Raw genomic sequence first — 21,195 nt, 5'->3', positions numbered from 1 at the left:
AATGTACATTAAATTAGGAAAAAAATTTAAAAGTGAAGTGTTTTAGTCCTTTTTTATAATTATTTTCATTTGTCTCCCTCACGACACTCCAATAGTAGTCTCCTAGCATATTATGATCCCAAAAACCTTGATTATTCCTCTCGAAAAACTTCAAATCTTGATGGAAACGCTCTCCATGTTCGTCACTCATGTGTCCGAGGTTTTCCGGTAAAAAATCCACATGAGAATGTAAAAAGTGAATTTTGAGAGATATATTTACACCCATCAGTTCTAAATTATGTAATAAATTCGCAACAATATCTCTGTAATTTTGACTTTTATTATTCCCCAAAAATTCTTGAACAACAATTTTAAAAGAATTCCATGCTGCATTTTCAACATCGGTTAATAGACACTAAAATTTTGTATCACCCAAAATTTTTCTTATTTGAGAACCCACAAATATCCCTTCTTTTAATTTAGCCTCAGAAAGACTCGGGAACACGCTGCATAAAAATTGAAATGCTGGTCTTGTCTTATCTAAAGCTTTTACGAAATTTTTCAATGTAAATAAGCATTTTGCACTGTTTGTGTTATAGGAAAACCTCGATTTGACTGAATTATTTTTCCGCAAATAAAAAAAAATGGTCTAGGTTTATTTTACACTTTCTAGAAGACATTTTAAAATAGTTTTTATAAAAGTATACTTTAGAGTTTTGTATTTAATAGCGATTTATTAACGTTTATCTACAGGAAAGATGTACTTTTAAACAGTATTTATTTTGGATTTTGTCAAAAAAAATACAACTCTGAAAGTATTTAGTAGCTTCGGCAGAGTGTTGAGTACCCAAATACGATGTAAATACTTAATTACCACAATTCGGTACACTACAGTATGCATTAGTAGTACTCAGGGCAGGTGAAAAATAAAAACCCATATACATATCTCAAAATTTTGACGTATAGGTGGGAAACTAAAAATGGTCAATTAACTAGCGTCCCTAGCTCTTCTCAAAAATATAAGTTTCATTCCATGAGCAAACAAAAATGTTTGATTTGTAAACTAGTGTAACTATACAAAAATAAATCTTTAGTTTAAGTATAATCATGTAGGTGTTTTTTTAATAAGAAAAACATGCGAAAAATATTGAAAATTTAAATTTTTATATCCTTCACCTTCGTGAGAAGGGTATATATGTATATAAGTTTGGCATTCCATTTGTAATTTCCACAATACAATTTTCCGACCCTATAAAGTATATATATTCTGGATCCTTATAGATAGCGGAGTCGATTAAGCCATGTCCGTCGTATGTCTGTCTGTGGAAATCAATTTTCTGAAGACCCCAGATATCTTCAATAATTCTGTCAGACATGCTTTCGAGAAAATTCCTATTTAAAATCAGCGAAATCGGTCCACCAATGGCTGAGGTATGAGGAAAAAACCAGGACAACCTCGCTTTTTTACCTATTTTTCACCTATATTTGGATTACTAAGTCATTAATATAGACAATATGGACAATAATCTAATGATAGATATTTCAAAGACCTTTGCAACGACATAGTAAGTTGAACCTACAATGGGTCAAAATCGGAAAAATATATTTTAACCCGAATTTTTTTTTCACCAAAAAAAAAATTAAAATTTATAAAAATAAAATTTTTAAATTTAAAAGAACAATTCGAAAAATTTCTTTTTCCAAAAAATTAAAAAAACAACTTTGGAAAAAAATATTTAAAATTTGTATTTTGAAGTAAAATTTGTTGAAGGGTATATAAGATTCGGCACAGCCGAATATAGCTCTCTTACTTGTTTTATATAAATTAGTTTATTGATATGTTTTTATTGTATTTCGCAAACAAATTTTTAACCCTTTTACCATAGGTCAAACATATAAGGATGAAACTGAAAAAAAATAATTTTCAACATCCTTGTGATATCATCAATATATCCTGGAATTTAGATCAACAAAATTGATGTCAAATAAAAGATAATTTTGTGTAGAATACGAGTAAAATTCAGAACAACTAAAAAAAAATTAAAAACGCTGACAAATAAAACTAAAGATTGTTTTGAATATCTAAATAGTAGATCGTGTTCGGCGCCTGGTGGCTATGAGTGACGACCACTGCTATACCTTATAATCTGAATTTCTTTAAAACGTCAAATTTATAAGAATCGCATTTATTGTGCGTCATTGAATTTATTCTGAATCATTTGATGAAAAATATGTACTCTGCATAATGTAAAGAGTGCATGCTAAATAATCTTCATAATCCAATACACATTTAAAATTAATGTCCGGATTTGTGCTCCACTGTTCGTGAGTGGACGTTAGAGCGCCAATGTTCTCGGTGTTTTTGATGTACTAAACGGAATCACATAGTAATTTTGAAATAAACGCACATACATACATGCAATAGAAATCTAATCAAATCTGCTTGGGCATATGTGTGCTTGTATATATGTACATATGTAGATCTATGCTCACTAAATATTGGCAGTGGAAAAGTCGCAGCAAAACAGATGGCAAACGAACGTGTGCTCTAATTAATTTAGTATATCTCGAGAAGCTTTGCGATCTAGGCGCATCGTGCTATTTTAAAACGAAAGAGTATTTATTTTTTTATTTTGTTGCTTTTGAAATTTGTTTCCATTTATAAAATAAAAGTGTTTTTTTTTTGCTTCTAATTCGGTAAAATTATTAAATGACCACAATAGAAACATCAAGAAATCCGCTTTTAAGTGAAAATGATATCAAGTTGAATTATGAAATATCGTGCGAATCGGACGATAGTGAAAATGAAATTCCTTATCATGCCAGAGAACATGCACAGCCATTTACATATGGCAACTTACCAAAAGGTTTCAAAAGAAGTGATCTTAACCATGTAGATATAGAGGAACTGCCAGAGTCTTCAAAGGCCCCTAAAACATCACATTTTCTACCACCTAGTCCTCCTGTACAGAGGCGTGATTTTAATCATGTCAGTATCGAAGAGCTACCAGAGTCTCCAAAAGCTAATAAGGCACCAGCTATGTTACCTCCTAGTCCCTCAATGTTGAGAAGATCCGGACGTCCGAGCATTTCTCCATCGAGACCGGTTTTGAAGAAGACACCGTCACGTGAAGAATTTGAGGAAATGTTAAGAGAACGTAGAGAACAGTCATTGAGAGAACAAAACCATGCCCTTAAGGAGGCTCAAAATGCTGCCATACAAAAAGATTTGGACGAACTTCAAGAGAAATTAAACAAACGAACCTTGCAGTTCAAGTCATATGATGCAACTGACGGTTATAAGGAAAATCTCTGTAGAGAGATAGTCAAACATGTTGAGACAATCGATTTGCCGGATGAAAAAGATCATGATAATACCAGTAAATGTGGCATGTCTACAGCTGTAGTTGAGGCACCCAGTAAGTACGAACCTGCACTTATACTAGCTGAACCTGGTCGGCCGGAAACACCAGCTTTCCCAGTATCAAACAAATCTACAATTGAAGAACGTTGTGTTAGTCCCTACCCCATGGTAACACCTGGCTCCCCCTCACTTCAGCGAGAGCAAACGGTAACGATCAACACTAAAGAACGTCGTTCACCTCTCAAGCTACCTGCATTAATTTCGAGTAACCAAAAGGCGAAAGTCGCTAACAAAAATAATCCAGAAACACCACATGATGTGGCACCACATTTAGTGAAATTTGCCAGAGATTCATCGGAATATTGGTATAAACCACATATGACACGAGAGGAAGCCGTTGCTCTACTACGACAAGCTCCACCTGGAACATTTATCATACGCAACTCAACAACATACAAAAATGCCTTTGGTTTGGTATTAAGGGTGTATAAACCCCCACAGGGTGTAGCAGTACCTGAAACGAATACGAACAGCGATGTACTAGTACGCCATTTTCTTTTAGAACCAACTACTCGAGGAGTACGACTAAAAGGTTGTTCCAATGAACCCACGTTTACGTCACTATCGGCCTTAGTCTACCAGCACTCTATCAATCAGCTGGCTCTGCCCTGCAAACTCATTATACCGACTAGAGACTTAATGCTCACGCCCGAAGATGCCGAACTGATTCACAGTCAAAAACAATTGCTTGAACAAGGAGCTGCTTGCAACGTTTTATACTTATTTAGCATGAATATGGAGTCATTGACCGGTGACGAAGCCATACGCAAAACAGTCCATGAAATGTATGCACAATCAGCTTTACCGTCACCTATAGAAGTACATTTCAAGGTATCGCAAAACGGCATTACACTGACAGACAACAAGAGACTAATGTTCTTTCGGCGACATTATACACCAAACAACATTTCCCATATCGCCATGGATCCCGATAATCGCTTTTATACTGTTTTAACATACGATGCCGGATTCGAACGCACCCTCAATAAATCCATATTTGCATTTGTGGCACGTCCCCCTACTGGCGGCAGAGACAATCAGTGTCACATATTTTGTGACCTTGCTTCAACACAGCCAGCTTCAGCGATAGTATCATTCGCCCACAAGGTGCTGCGATTCAATAAGAATAGTCATCAAATGTTATAGAATAAGTGTTGTTTTAGTAACCACATACTACTTTTTTATTTATTTATTTATTTATTTATTTATTACATTTCGATTTTGTATTATTGCAATAAAGTTTAAATTCAATGTAAAGTTCTTACTTTCTATCTCTCATTAACATTGCATAGCGAAGCATGTTGTCTATGTCGGTACCGATTGAGGCTCTTGAAAGTAGCGAATGTGTTGAGTCTATTTCTGAGAAAAACATTTCGCCATCGTATTGGGACCAGCGACTTTGCTTTAGATTCTCATTGACCCGTCTCAACTGTTGATTGATCTGTAAGTTACATTTGACACTGAATTGTATATAAAAAAATAAATATGCATTGAAAACAAACTTTGGTAACAAGCAGAGGAGAGTTGTTGCAATTAAATAGAGCAGCTGAAAATTCATTAATATTTTCCGGTTGTTTGTTGATAAGTTCATGGAGAAATACACGTATTATAGCCCTCAACTAAGTGCATAACAAAACAGGAAAATTCGATTAATATACAAACATTTCAATTTTGAACTATGTACATATGTATGTATGTATCTCTGTTGTCTTACTTCTGGATGCCGACATAAATATGACCAATTACCACCATGCAACTGCTTCTTAATCTGATTTAATGAGGTGTAATTCTTAACAGATTCCGAATCCCAATTTCCTTTACAATCTAATTTTGGCCGTTTATCCATTGTATCTTACTTATAGTTATCAAAATAGACTAATTAAATAATTAATAAAAAATATCATAAAATCAAATCAATTTTGATGTCATAAAATGTAAATAAATATCGTCGATGCGCCAACAAAAAATCCAATAGTTGAATAACATGTAAAACTACACATTTATATTTTTGATAACTTTGGAACCAATGGACATAATTGAGAATAGTTTGGCAGTAAGGGTTTCAGATAGTCGAATGAAAATTTGTTTTAAATTACACATGAACATTTTTATTGGCGCAAAGACGATATGTGCATATTATGGTGGTTTTATAAAATCGATTTTCGATTTTTATAGATGCTCACGTCTAGAATTGTGTCATTTAGTGTAAAAATACGATTGTTAAAGTTTTAGCTCTTTCCCGTGCCGAATGTGCCTCGAAGTTTTAAAAATGACTACTAATTTTTCTTATTTTGACAAGAAATTTATTAATGATTTGTGTTTCATATAGAATTAAAACACAAAAATTTCAGTAAAAGAAAAAATAACTCAAATTTTTATCAATTTATTGCTTGAAAAGCTATTATGCAGTTTTTATTACATATATGTATGCAACAACAAGTGAAACAATTACACTCTGCTACAAAATGACACTTTTTGTCAGAACTTGAAAAGCGACCTAATGGGGGTTGTAGGCCTAGGTGAGGACATACTAAAACCGTTTTCAAAGATTTTGAAACACCCTCAAAATTTTGAGATATTTTGAAAAAAACAGTTTTTGAGTAGGTTTTTAGACCGATTTCAAAATTATAAACAATTATGGATAGACAAAGAATTAAGCTTTCATAAAATGTATGCACAAAATGTATATAAAAAAAAATTGCGTAAGTTTTTATAAAAAGTTTATAAAATCGGTTTATATTTGCAAAAGTTATTAAACTTTTTTGAAAAAAGTTCGAAAAAATTTACCTTGTAAATTCAAAATTTTACAAATATTTTTTTTCTACAGTTTTTTGTTTTTTTGATTTATATGCGCTAGGGGAGAAAATACTAAAAATGGTGTTAATTAAAAGTTGAATAACTTTTAGAATTTTCACCCGATTTGAATAATTAAAACCATGTTTTGTTAAGAACTAAATTTTCTATATATGTAGGTATTAGACATGCCCTTAAAAAATAGATTTGCTTTCGATGGGTCTTCTTTTGTTCATTAGCAGCTAAAACTAATTAGTGCAAAATTTAAGTGCAATCGGATAACTAGAACACGTTCCGGAATTCGATTGAAAGTTGTAAAATTGGGTAAATAATGGTACTTTTTCCGATATCTTAAAAAAATTCCATATTTGAATACTGTTTTTTAAACATTTGCAATAAACCTAAGCTTCTAGAGAAAACCTAAGCTTCTTCAAAAAATGCACGTCATTTTAAAGCGTAATCAGTTTTCTTTACAAACCCGTTAAAAAATTTAAAGTCGGACAAAAACTGACTAAGCTACAGGTCGATAAGTCGACGAACATCACTGAAAACGGTTTTTTCAGAATAACTTCTGAATTTGAGGGTGTTTCTGAAATGTTTAGAGACAATTTGTAGTGTACTCAGCAAGACCGCTAGGCCGTTTTCCAAGTTTTTTTCCATCGTAGCACCGTGTTATTAATCAAAAAACAATCAATACATATTCATTTAAAGATTGATGGTTTTCTCGTATTAAGAAAAATGAGAAGTGAAAAATCAGCTCAATTATGAACAAAATCCCCGGAAGTTTTTTCCGTTTTCCCATTTCTCCTATTCATATTCAATGTTAAAAATAAGAATATATTAAAAACTTAAAATTTCAGAGTTTTACCAGGAATTTTTTTCTTTACAAACCATCTCCTGAAAATTTCGAATCGAATAAAAAAATCAGCCAAATAGTAAAATGAGAGAAATGCTGATAAATAACAAATTATTAATTGTTGAGAGGCTGTTTTTAGCTGTGCGAAATAATAAGGACAGCGCATCAATTAGAAATAGACTTGCCACATTTTGAAATTTCCAAAACGGGACACCACTAAATGATCAGAGAACGATGGAAAAAACATGGAAAATGACCTAGCGTGGGTTATAGGACTTGCTGTACATTACAAATTGTGTCAACAAATTTCAGAAACACCTTCAAATTCAGAAGTTATTCTGAAAAAACCGTTTACAGTGATGTTTTTCAACTTATCGATCTGTAACTCAGTCAGTTTTTGTTCAATTTTTATTTTTTTTAACATTTTGGGAAAGAAAACTTATTACACTTCAAAATGACGTGCATTTATTGATACATTTGTAAGTTATAAGTGAAAGCTTATAAAAATTTATATCAATGTATAAAGAAAAGTTCTTAATAAAACATGGTTTTAATTTTTCAAATCGGATGAAAACTGTAAAAGTTATTCAACTTTTCATTAATACCTTTAGCCTAGTACTCTGTTCATATTTGTGAAAAATCATGGTTTTTTCATGCGAAAAATTTTATATGCAGTTTGACAGCTTGCTGTTGCTTTTAATTTCGTGCGAAAGAAGTGCTGCGTATGTTATTTCGTGTGGAAAAATAAGGTTGCCAGATGTATTTCACATGTTTTCCACAATAAAAACAGAGTACAACTTTTGCGAAATTATTTCGCATATATTTCATTCCAAATATTTTATATGTAGTTTGACAGCATTTCGCACGCAATTTTGAACACAGTACCTAGCTTTTTTGAGTATTTTCTCCCCCAGCGCATATAAATGTAAAAAAACTTTTTTCGAAAAAGTTTAATAACTTTTGCAAATATATAAACCGATTTTAATAAATAATTGTCTATATAAATCTGTCTTTAAAGCACTGTGCAAAAAAAATTTGGTTTTCATAGAAAAAAATTAAAATAACTATTGTTGAATTTGAAAAATTACGAAAAAAAATAAAATAAAACATTTAACTTTTTTAATAACTTAAACAATTTCTTAGATTATTTTTTAAAATTTTGAAATCGGTTTTAAAATGTCTGAGTTAGAGGTATTGAAGTACTACCTACCCTAAAACACTTGTTTCAAAATAACTCAAAATTTTGAGGGTGTTCAAAATCTTTGAAAACGGTTTTAGCATTTCCTCACCTAGGCATACAACCTCCATTAGGTCGCTTTTCAAGTTCTGACAAAAAGTGTTATTTTGAAGCAGTGTTATTATCCTATTTTATTTATTAAAATCAACAATAACACATTAATTTTAATTGTGTGAAATCTGGAGAACTATTTCTGTGAAAGTCTTTGAACTTTATACAGGAGTAAATAGTTATTTTCGAATATCTGGAGAACTATAATTGTGGAAGTCTTAAAATTTTGCCCTAATATCACCCTTACTATTCTACATTTTTTGGGTGAAAATATTATTGTGTTAGTGGGCGTGGCATCTCTCATACAAAGTAAATAGTTAATTTCGAATATCTGGAGTACTATAATTGTGAAGTATTTAAACTTTGTATGAATCAAATTCTTGTCACTATACGGAGTTTAGCTGAAAATTGGCGAGACTGAATTTTTTAAAGTAAATAGTTATTTTCAAATATCTGGAGTACTATAATTGTGAAATTCTTCAAACTTTATATGAATCAATTTCATATCACGACATGAAGTTTAACCAAATTGGGAAGAATCGGAACAAGGTTTAAGTCACCTACCACACAAAGGAAAATAAATATTTTCAGAACTATAATTGCGAGATTCCTCAAACTTGTTTAATAGCCCACTTATCATTTTACATAGTTTGGCTGTAAAATGGTCGGGATTGGATTAGTGACACCTCCCATACAAAGTATATAGTTAATTTCGAATATCTGGAGTACTATAATTGTAATGTATTTAAATTTTGTATGAATCAAATTCTTATCACTGTACAGAGTTTAGCTAAAATGGTCTAGATCGGAACAGTGGGTGTGAAACTTTCCATTCAAAGTACATAGTAAATTTTGAATATCTGTATAATTAAAATTGCGAGATTCTTCAAACTTTGTCTGAAAATTTATTTTTTATAATTTTACCTAATTTGTTTCACCTCATTAAAAAAATAGTTTATAAAATCTTTAAAATTTTTTTATTTTACTACGTAGGAGTAACGAAGCGAAGCGGGTTATTTAATAAAGTTTACCTATTTCAGTCCATAATTTAAAATTTACATTTTTAATCGCTTTTATCAGCTTTTTTATTATTATTTGAAGTAATAAATTCAACAAACTCAGTCCATTTCAATGGACCAACAACTCACCTTTAACTAAAGGTACAAGCATACTAGAGCGAGTATCGTGCCATTTATTTTTCATGAAAGTTAAATAATGTTTACTAATGAGTTTATTGAAACTCATAGAAGTTAATGCACTAAGTACCTATGTATATTGTTAAATAGTGATATTCAGTTTTTAGAAAATACTATATTTCAGAAAATAAAGCATCCTTGTTTATCGGTATTTCCAATTTTTGATTTTTTTATATTTTTTGTGGTAATTAATGAAAAAGTTATGTTTTTTTTTTAAACGGGGCAAATGGCGTCCCGTTCAGAGTATCGCCGGGACACGGGACATTCGACTCTAAAACTGGTCTGTCCCGTCGAAAACGGGACGGTTGGCAAGTCTAATTAGAAAATAAACATATTCTAAAAGTTATTATTTTAAGTATAAAAGGTAAGAAGAGTGTTCTAAAGTACATTCCAACATAAAAGTAATTTCTTTTGTTTAAGCCAATTAGTGAAAATGGGAAAATCTAAGCATTGTGACATAGCAGTACTGCAATATATCAAAGTTGCGTGAAACCGGAAATTCTTATAAAAAATTTCAATGTAGCTTGGATTTTTTTTAAATAATTTCATCTTGCAATTCATGTTTTCTTACTAATTTTTGCATGCTGAACATGAATTTTACATTATTCAATCATTTATCAAAATAGCGAATGCCGATTCTGAATTAAATTACCATGGAAATATTTTACTTTTAAAGTGCCACCTATTATATTACGATAATTTACACCAATCAAATGAAATCAAAATAATTTAATTTTATTAAAATGAAAAATGCTCTATATTATCATTTTCATACATACACATTCAATATTTTGAGAAGAAAAACCCTCTTAGCCTGTTTCACGATATCGAAAAAAAGCTTTCGTTCGCATTCTACGCGAAAGAAAACTGATTTGGGTTTCACTATCTCTACCTTTATGTGAACAATGACTCGAACGATGATTCGAACGAAAACGTAAACATTTTCATACAAAATTCTGTTTCTCTATTTCGAACATGTTGTCAACTGCGAACGTAAATGTCAAAATCGGTCACTTGCTGTTTTGTTTTCGTAGTGAAAAATTGTAAATTTATAGAAATTTAATTTGCAATGGATAATAAATGGTAAGTAAAAATTAAATAAATTCAAATATGTACTTTTTTACAATTTTTAATTTAGTTTAAAAAAATCAACAATGCAGCAGCTGCAGACTCTGGTACGCCATATGGAAGAAAATCCAGAATTTGCCAAGGGTTCACCGGTGTTCGGAGCAAGTAAGCGTTCAGCAGATGAAGAGTGGAAGAGTTTGTGCGAAAAACTAAATTCCCTTGGACCTCCTACGCGTACTCTTGCTGAATGGAAAAAGGTTTGTATGATGATGTTTCTGTGAACGGTAATATCTGATCCAAATGTTTTATTTACAGACCTGGGCAGATTTAAAGTCTCGAACAAAAAAGAAACTGGGAGATAACAAAAAAAGCCTGCTGGAAACCGGTGGTGGTCTCTACAGACACAGCCATTTGACGGAACTGGAGCAAATAATAGACAGGACATTATTTTTGTCCTCAGCTGTGCCCAGTGGTCCTGTATATGGAGGGAGTACCGCAAAAAGTGTGCCCCAAGACAATCAGACGTCAATTGAAGACTGCTTCCAATCCTTAGTGGAGACACCGCCAAGAAACAGCAAAGCAGTGGCGGTGATCACACCAAGCAGAGTTGAAGAAAGGCAACCAAGTGCTGAAAAACAAATGCCACACAGACAACAACTGCTGCAGACCCAAGAACAACTCAAGCAAGTCTACCGAAGTGACAGTGAGAACGAGCAAGCAGGCTGTTCCTCTGCCAAAAAAAGGAAAAGAACTGTCGACGAACAGATAGCTTTAATTCGCCGTCAACTTAGAGTGGCTGAGCGAAGTGCTGCAACAGTCAAGGAGCAGGTTGATGCTGCTAAAAGGTTGGCTGATGCTGCCGAGGCACAGGCTGAAGCAGCAAAAAGAAGCGCAGATGCCGCCGAAGCAACAGCAGCCAGCATGAAGGCAATTGTAGAAACAACCAAACGAATAGAAAATGTCTTACAAAACTATCTGCTAAATACAAAAAAATAAGCAAGTTTTATAACTAATTTTTTATGTAAATATATTAGTTTAGTGTTAAATTTTGAATTCCTTAATTTATTTTTTTTAATAAACAGAATTTGTGTACTAAATAATTATGTACATATTTATTTTGGATTTTTTTATAAATTCATGGCAATATTTCTCCTTATTGCATTTGCTTCTTCTTCATCAACTTCTTCAACTTCTTCCACTTCTTCTGTCACTTCTTCTACCAATCTCTCGACATCTTCCGGTTCAATACATTTATAAAATATACACATGTTGTGAAGTGCACAACATGCATATATAATTTTTGTTACTTTTGCAGGATTGTAGTGCAGCCCTCGTGATCCTATGATGCATCTGAACCTATTTTTCAGCACACCAAAGCAACGCTCAACCACATTTCGCGTACTTGTGTGCTTTTTGTTGTATCGCCTTTCATGTGGGTTATTGGGTTTTCTAAATGGTGTCATTAGGTAGGGTTTCAACTTATAACCAGCGTCTCCTATTTTGAAAATAAAAATTGTGAAAACTGATATATTTTGAGCTTAAAATATTTAACATACCAAGAATCCAAGTGTTTCTTTTCCCGTTTTCGAAACTGTCCTGTAGTTTTTGATTAATAACACTATACTCCCATACAAATGCATCATGATTAGCACCAGGATGTCTAGCATCGACGTACATAATATACGTTTTCTGATCGCAAATCTTAAAAATAGAATAAATTTGAATGAAATTGGGTAATCTGTGACATATGTAAGTGCAGTAAAAACTTACCACCATAACATTAATACTGTAGTACCCTTTTCTATTGTAGTACAAATGTTTTTGTTCGTCTCCTGGAGATTTAATACGGATGTGCGTTCCGTCCACACACCCAATAACTCCAGGAAAGCCGGTGGCGCCATAAAATTCTTGTTTGTTTTTATGTTCGTCCTCAGGGCGAACCATTTTAATCCAGTTTTCACAAATATGGTTTTCAAAAAAGTCCAAACACTCTGCAATAATCCTGCAGACTGACGTTTTACATGAAGAGGAAATTACCTCATTTCCAACTGACTGCTGATAGCTTCCGGTGGCCAAAAAACGTAAAAAGGTTGCGAGTTTTACGTCTGCACGTATAAAGGTGCTTCTGTAATTTGGCGAGCATGTTTCTTGAAACTTTTGCAGTAACACACAGAAAATGTCTTTAGAAACCCGGAAATTTGCAACAAATCTAATAAAATATACATATAAAAAAATCTTCATAACTTACATATGTAGGTATGTACTTACTGACTTGTGGGTAGCTCCAAGACGTTGTACATATCTCTTAGTTCCCTCCGATTTATTTGAACACTGTCCTGATCCTCCAAAAAATGGACTGCGATTGTTAAATCCATTGTTACAAAGCAAAAAATTCACTTTTATTTATTTTTTTATTGACTTTCAATTTATTTTATTTTTAAATGTTTTTGTTTACCTTTTTTTTTGTTTTGTTTTTATTTCAAATTTGTATTTATCTACATACAAATTAGTAGTTTTTTAAGTACTTTGAAAAGAAATCGCAAAAAAATATTAAAATTGTCGATCTGGCATCACTTTGACGTAAACAATACAAATTGACACACGTAAGTGGAAGCGAACGAAAGCGTTCGAAATAGTGAAACCCAAATTGATTAGAATTCGAGTGACTTGCTTTCGTTCGATTAGATTTTCTTTCGACATCGTGAAACAGGCTATCTATCTATCATAAAGTCCCCAAGAATGCAAAATTTTAAAAACCGATTATATGTGAGATTCAGTAGTTGCTTTAAAAAAATATGGTAGAATACCGAATTTTACTAACTCAAGTAATACGCGAAAAAAACAGTTTTTTGGCACTCCTGAAATGTTGTGTATTTTAAGATAGAGGGTTTTGAATATAGGCCCTCGATATGTATATTAAAGTTTTCGCTTTTGATATTATCAAATACGACTAAATTATATCACAGAGCAAACACATACATATATCACTGTTATATTCATATGTCTCAGCTGAATTGTTCAATTAGAATAAGTTATAAATCTGGCAGCGCTTCTCGTATGTCAACTAATGAAGAATAGAAATTAAGAAGAATGAAATAAAAGTATTCAATAATCAACTACATTGAGAAGAGGTTGTTCTTTACCTCACGATATTACACTGGCCACGAGGACAAAAGAAGAGTAAAAAACCGCGTGCATAATAGGGTTGCCAGTTTTATTTTTGTAAAAAGCGGGACAATTTAAAAAAATAGGTGAAATATGGCTGGATTTTCAAACGCGGGACAAAATGTAATAAATTATACCTCAACTATCTTAATATGGATTTTTCACCAAATTGTAAATTTATACAATAAAAGTCCAAATCTTATAATAGAGTTAAATAAAAGAAAAGTTCGTCCTGTATAAAAAAAGTAACATGTTTTGTTTTTTTGTTTGCTACTTTAACTAGATTTGGAAATTTTCCATACAAAAAATATATTGGAAAATATTGGGTGTATGGCTAAAAAATGCGGGATTTTTTAAAATGCTTGGCTTTTATTTTGAAACATTTGTACAATATAAATTTATTCAAAGAATTGACCATTGTTAGCTATGACATTTACCCATCTTTCTGGCAACATATGGATTCCGAGGCAAAAGAACTACTCATCTTTTGAGGCAAGAACGAATCAAGCAAATATCGGATACTCTCTTCTAAAGTGAAGCGTATTGCAGAGACAGCGTTCTGCTTCGATCGAAACAAATAGTAGTCTGACGGGGCAAGGTCTGGACTATAAAGCGGGTGAAAAAAAAAGCTTCCCAACCACTTTATTTTAAGTAGTTTTTAACAGTTACTGCAACATGTGCCCGAGTGTTGTCATAATGGAATATAACAGCTTCATGTCCGGCCGCATATTCTGGGAGTTTTTCGACCAATGTTCGCTTCAAACGAATCAGTTGTGTTCGGCATAACCTTAGCGCCATGGATATTTGGCTTTGGTGTCGATTCGGATGATTGGCCGGGCGTCACATACGATCCCTTACAATTCGGGGTATCTCAATGGATCCATTTTTCATCGCAAGTAATGATTCGGTGCAAAAATATATTTTTTTATAGCGTTTAAGCAGCAATTCAGACATAAAATATCGTCATACAAGGTCTCTTAGCTTCAATTCGTCAATTCCCTGCTTTTGGATGAGTAGGTCCCAATGATTTTGCAATCTCTTGTTGAGTAATTTCTTGGGTTTCAAACTTTTTTCGCTAGACATGTCAAAATCTCCACTTCGCAACGTTTAAACCGATGGAACATATTTGCTGAGCAATCGGTGTGCCTCAGCGGAACATTTTTCAAATTAAAGAAGTAAAGCAAAACTTCTCTCATATGACGCTTTGTTGGCACAAAATTCGGCATTTCAAAGCAAAAACCCTTTGTGTATGGGAAGTTTTGCTTTACTTTTATAATTTGAAAAAATTAAAAAACATATCGCACCCGTTCAACAATACTATATTAACTGAAAATTTTTAAAAATTCACTTATTGCAAAAAAAAAAAATTTCAACGTATTCCGATTACTCTTTCATCTCAAAAACCACGTTTGAGACCATTTTCGTGATAATTAGTGACTACCTTGTATCAACAAAAAGGTATTATTTTGAGTTAATACAAAAATTTAAATAGAAATACATCGTATATTTTCATAAAAAAATTTATTAAGGGTCCTCATGTAAACGCTTAAATGCCTCGCAAACTGTGCAATCTGTGCATTTTTACACTTTCGCAAATGAACTGTCAAAAAATGTATGGAAAATCGTTTGCACAACTCCGATAAGTTTGCGCGACAATTTAGACCCGCAAACTTGAATTTATTGTGCATTTGATGAATCAGCTGCTTTTGTTTACTTTTATTTATAAGATATAAAAATCAAATAAAATATAAAAATTTTGTGCATGTGAAAATTGTGTAACTTTGGAACAGAATGATTGTATTAAATGGCATTGTGTATGAAAATATTAACTAACAGCTAGAATATAAACAAAATCTTCCAAACTATATATACCACCATTTGTTCCAAAGATTTAATTTTCATTCAACATTTCTAGAATTTAAAATTATACAATTTGAAAAACTTTTTTTAAAGCTTTTGTTGAATTTATTTTTATTTGACATTTTTATCAAATAGAGAGAAATTTAATGTATAAACTTGCACAACATTTAAGAGGTGGGTTCATGAAACACGTCGCGCAAATTTGCACAATTGAACAAATGGGAAACTTAAGCGTTTAAATGAGTACCCTTATTATTTTGAATTGAGCCTTTATTCAAGTTAAAAATAATCAAATTGTTTTATTTAAATTTGGTTGTATTTTGAGTTGATACTGTTTTGTTGATAAAATAATACAAAAAATATCGAGAAGTTCCAGAAAAATTGTAGTAACTCAAAAATAGATTTATTTTGCAATAATTGCCAAAATTTTAAAGAAAAACATTGTAAATATATTTTCAAATAGAATTTGCTTACTATGATGTATTCGGATTTTCAAATTCTCTTAAAATGTAATCACAAACAGTTTTTGCCATAGAATAAACCAATGATGTTCATTTCATTGTGCTTTCGCGCTGAGTAACAACACACATATTCTTGTTCTCTTTAAAAGAGCGTAACAAATGTCTCATTTTTTCAGAAATTCATTAAGCATTGTTGTTGGTTGGTTTTTGGACGAAGCAAAGCAAACACACGCGTTTCAATTACAAATGAACACAAAACAACAAAGTCAGAAATAAATAAAAAATTTTAGAGAATTTCGGTCGTATAATGTGTATTCTTTTATTTCCTTAAAATTTAAATTACATTCATTTAATAAATCGGTTATATCTGGCAAAAATTCTAAATCTAAACATTCTTTATTTTGTTCTTATTTTAAGTGTTTGACATTATGTTTGCTGGATAGCTCTCTCACCAATACATCTTCATTTATATTTTTGAACATCACTGGAATAAACGCATAGAACGGAAGGAGAGAGTAAAAAATTACTCTCTTTTCACACATACGGGTGATACAAAAACAAAATACATGCAATACATTCTCATGAATTAGGTTTTTGACAACAGACTTAGGTTTTTGGCTCTCAGTTACCTATCTAGTTGTTGTCTATGGTTTTTGCCCTCTACTGAAAATTTTGAGTTAATACAGTATTGTTGAACGAGTGCGATATGTATGTAGAAATGCTGTTCTAGAACAGTGATGTTCAAAAATATAAATGAAGATGTATTGGTGAGAGAGCTACCCAGCAAACATAATGTCAAACACTTAAAATAAGAACAAAATAAAGAATGTTTAGATTTAGAATTTTTGCCAGATATAACCGATTTATTAAATGAATGTAATTTAAATTTTAAGGAAATAAAAGAATACACATTATACGACCGAAATTCTCTAAAATTTTTTATTTATTTCTGACTTTGTTGTTTTGTGTTCATTTGTAATTGAAACGCGTGTGTTTGCTTTGCTTCGTCCAAAAACCAACCAACAACAATGCTTAATGAATTTCTGAAAAAATGAGACATTTGTTACGCTCTTTTAAAGAGAACAAGAATATGTGTGTTGTTACTCAGCGCGAAAGCACAATGAAATGAACATCATTGTTCTAGAATTTAACATAGATTGAAAAATAACTGGTTAAGTAGGTATATGAACTGTTTTCTAAATAAATATTTACACACGGGATATACATACATAATTGCACTAAAGTAGTGAAATTTATATAAGCAATACATTTTTAAACAAAAAGCAGTATAAACACAAAAGTCATCAATATGACAGAAGGTGCTTCTGCCACACGCGGTATAACCACTAGCCCCAACCAAACCTTAATGACAGCTCCAAACCAAAATTACGCAACGTTGTTGCCGGAGTTCACACCATCAAGAGAGAAATGGGCGATCTGGAAGCAAAAGCTTGATTTACATTTAATGGAGTTAAACATCACTGAAGAAAATGCCAAAAAAAAGTGACGCAGTTAAAGTTAGTAGGTGCTACACTTCCTCTTTGCGCATGTGAAATTTCATTCAAATCGGCGTAAGGGTTTATAAGTTACAGATTTATTTCCCTCTTTTTTTATTCTCATACCACTGTGTGGCGTACAAAGAATTGTGTACATTTCTTTATACACACTATATGCCTCCAGTAATTATATGTCACGAAAGAAAAAAATTCCATGGAGCCACAAAAGACTCAAGTGAAAGTGTAGCAGAGTGGTACGCAAGAGTTAAAAAGCTAAAAACTAAATTCGACAACAACTTAGATGCATTTATTCTCAATCAATTTGTAATGGGGCTTCCCGATAAAATTTTCGAACGAATGTGTGAGGAGGATGAACGGCTGACGGCAGATGAAGCTTTGCGTAAAGCAATGATATTTGAGACAAAATTAGCAGCGAAGAGCGGCGAAGTCGACGTTAGCGCAGTTAATTATATATCAAGCAGCGAGGAAGTAAGGGAGAAAGCAGAAACAACAAGAATTTTAGACAAAACAACAATGAGAGAAGTAAAGAGAAGAAACGTAACACGTATTCCCACTGTGGTTGGAAAAATCACTCATAAATGAGTGCATATTTTTGCATATGTTACCCTTAAATGCATTTTTGGCATATATTTGTTTTAAGAGCATATTTATGTCATATTTTGCGTTTTTAGAGCATATTTTACTGTTTAATAGCATATTTTGACTTTATCAAAAATAAATTTTGTCTTACTTATTTTTCACTGTTGTATTACAGGTTTTTACTTCCTTTGTTTAAATTTCAAACTTGAAAAATAGATTGCTTTTTATACCCTACACCACCATAGTGGGGAGTGTATAATGTGTTTGTGCAGATGTCAAACGGACGATGTCCGTCCGTCTGGATGGCTAGTTGGCTGGCTGTCCATGTAAACCTTGTGCGCAGAGTACAGGTCGCAATTTTGAAGATATTTCGATCAAATTTGCTACATATTATTTTTCGACCAAAGGACCATGTCTATTGAAACTGGCTGAAATCGGTCCATTATTTCACCTATTTCAAATGTCCTCTCGAAATTGGACTTTATCGGTCATAAATGTTTAATATATATATGTATCTACACAAATTTCGCTCCAAATAAGTTTTATATATACAAAATTCATGTCACCAAATTTTGTTACGATCGGTCCATAATTAGTAATAGCTCCCATATAGACCCGCTTCGGAAAATCACTTTAACGTGCATAAATCTCTTAAAAATGTCGGTATATACACCAAATTCAATATAAATAACTTTCATACAGACATAAATCACACGACCTACCTTCATGGTGATCGGTCCATAATTGGTCATAGCTCCCATATAAGGCCCATTTCGAAAATCAAATATAAATTATTGATATTTTAAAAGAAAAAGCTTCTTGCTCATTTACTTGGTGTAGGGTATTATATGGTCGGTCAAGCCCTTTCTTACTTGTTATACCCTTCAGCTTCGTGAGAAGGGTATATATAAGTTTGTCATTCCGTTTGTAATTTATACATTTTTCATTTCCGACCCTATAAAGTATATATATTCTGGATCCTTATAGATAGCGGAGTCGATTAAGCCATGTCCGTCTGTCTGTCTGTCCGTCTGTCTGTTGAAATCAATTTTCTGAAGGCCCCAGATATCTCCGGGATCCAAATCTTCAACAATTCTGTCAGACATACTTTCGAAAATTTTGCTATTTAAAATCAGCAAAATCCGTCCATAAATAACGGAGATATGAGCAAAAATCCGAGACAACCTCTGAAAATTTCATCAAAAAACACAATGTATTGCATGCTTTGACAAAAAAACAACAAAACGTATGGTTGGATGTGCAAGCTTTGCGTATTTGGTTTTTTTTTGTGTTTTGTTTCTTTTGGCGTTGTTGTTGTTTTTTATACAATTAAACGTATGTTTGGATGTGTGTTGGTTTCATTGCCTTGCGTATTTTGTTTTTTCTTTTGGTGTTCTGTTTCGTTTGGCGTTGTTGTTGAATGAATGTTAAGTCAAAATAGTAAAAAAAACTTAAATTAAAATAATAAACATGAACATTATTGCCAACATATGTAACTGTTTCATAAAACATAAAAACCATGATTTACATGCAAATGTGGGACAACACATATCGCTCACCCAGTTCAAAAGTGACGCAACTCAAAAGTTAAATTTTTCAGAAATCGAAAATAAATATATACCAATTGAATCATAATGAAAGACATTAGTGTTTTTTTATCCACAGTTAAAAACAACAACATACACTGATATCTTTTGTATAGATAAACAAGTATATTGTGCATAGTTTAAGCGTAAAATTAATTTTTCGGGTTTATATAACGCGACAAATTAATTTTGAGTTGTGTCACTTTTGAACTGGGTGTTCGATATGTGCAAACTTAACTGTTCGAAATTTTGAACTGGCTTTTCAGGGAAAACGAAAAATCGCAACATTTTTTTGACCAGATATTTGCAATCTTTCACCATTCACCTTATTTTTGGAAGCATAATTACAACAATAGTATCAAATTTTCTCAGCATTTCTAATTATAAATGTTTACAAGTGATTTTTTAACCTTAATTATATAATTTTCAAAATCTTATTTTATATTATATTGTTGTAATTATGCTTTCAAAAATAGGGTGAATGGTGAAAGTGAGAACAGGAATAGCCATGATTGTCTTTTAAATTTGCTCCTATAACATAAGTTGATGTCGAAAGAACATTTTCTATTTATAAAAATGTTTTCAGATCCAATAGACAACGATTTTTATTTGAAAATTTAAGTCAATATTTTGTAATTTATTGCAATAATAACCTTAATTGAAGAAGTGACTTTATATTTATATAAAATATCATCAAAAAATACTTCTCGAGGCCTTTTCATAGCTTATTGTTATTATGTTGTATTTATTTTTTGTTATACTTGTTTTAGTTCATGTTATTTTTGTTTATTTTACGTTAATTTAGCTATTTAGAAATGAATTGTATTGATTTTTTTAAATAAAAGTATATTTTCTGGTTAAAAATTATGTAAAGTTTGTTTTTTTAAGAGCATATTTTTTAAATTTTAAGAGCATATTTTAAAGTTTTTACTGCATATTTAAAGCGCTTAAAACGCTATTTTTAGAGCATATTTCCGGTTTCCCTGATAATAACCAAAAAACCAACTTGGTGATTTTGTTACTATTTTTAGTGTTTTTTGTATTTAGACCGTCAACATATTATTGTGAACATTTTTATAAATACATACATATATTGTGTTAGGTCACCGTATAATATGTACTAATATTATTTATTGTTATTATTTATTTCAATCATTTTGTTTTATTTTCCTTTTTTTTATTGTATTAAATTTGTTCATATTTTTATCTCACTGTTGTCACAGTAATTTGTTAGCATTTTTGTTCATACTAACCACTGTAACTTATTTTGGTAATGACCCGTTAGTTTTTATTATTTGTTTCTCACTTCAATTCTCATAACTAGTATGTTGTTGTTGTTCTTAAAAATGCAATTTATTTATTTTGGAGACTTATTGCGTGTATGTTGTTTTTGCATACTTTAATGTAAAAACAAGTTCAATAG

At 31.7% G+C, this 21,195-nt stretch overlaps 4 protein-coding genes across 4 annotated transcripts; 2 read left to right on the top strand and 2 right to left on the bottom strand.

The window, feature by feature from the left end:
- Window positions 1-2,599: 2,599 nt before the first annotated feature.
- Window positions 2,600-4,588, top strand: LOC135949187 (tensin-1-like). Its single transcript, XM_065498660.1, has one exon. It carries the CDS (start codon window positions 2,690-2,692, stop codon window positions 4,547-4,549), a length of 1,860 nt encoding a protein of 619 aa, XP_065354732.1. The 5' UTR covers window positions 2,600-2,689; the 3' UTR covers window positions 4,550-4,588.
- Window positions 4,558-5,722, bottom strand: LOC135949188 (uncharacterized). The gene is made up of 4 exons (XM_065498661.1): window positions 5,587-5,722; window positions 5,118-5,278; window positions 4,906-5,022; window positions 4,558-4,844 (listed from the first exon to the last, which is right to left on the bottom strand). The coding sequence occupies exons 2-4, from the start codon at window positions 5,247-5,249 to the stop codon at window positions 4,665-4,667; spliced, it is 429 nt and encodes a 142-aa protein (XP_065354733.1). The 5' UTR covers window positions 5,250-5,278; window positions 5,587-5,722; the 3' UTR covers window positions 4,558-4,664.
- Window positions 5,723-10,605: 4,883 nt separating this feature from the next.
- LOC135948972 (t-SNARE domain-containing protein 1-like) lies at window positions 10,606-11,600 on the top strand. Its single transcript, XM_065498431.1, has 3 exons — window positions 10,606-10,619; window positions 10,675-10,861; window positions 10,920-11,600. The coding sequence occupies exons 1-3, from the start codon at window positions 10,606-10,608 to the stop codon at window positions 11,598-11,600; spliced, it is 882 nt and encodes a 293-aa protein (XP_065354503.1).
- A 131-nt stretch (window positions 11,601-11,731) lies between these two features.
- LOC135949186 (putative nuclease HARBI1) lies at window positions 11,732-12,979 on the bottom strand. Its single transcript, XM_065498659.1, has 4 exons — window positions 12,873-12,979; window positions 12,375-12,813; window positions 12,161-12,305; window positions 11,732-12,099 (listed from the first exon to the last, which is right to left on the bottom strand). The coding sequence occupies exons 1-4, from the start codon at window positions 12,977-12,979 to the stop codon at window positions 11,732-11,734; spliced, it is 1,059 nt and encodes a 352-aa protein (XP_065354731.1).
- Window positions 12,980-21,195: the final 8,216 nt, after the last annotated feature.

Source organism: Calliphora vicina, chromosome 1 (genome assembly GCF_958450345.1).
Source record: "Calliphora vicina chromosome 1, idCalVici1.1, whole genome shotgun sequence".
Classification (NCBI taxonomy): Eukaryota; Metazoa; Arthropoda; class Insecta; order Diptera; family Calliphoridae; genus Calliphora; species Calliphora vicina.
This window is presented reverse-complemented; position numbering and strand designations above follow the sequence as displayed.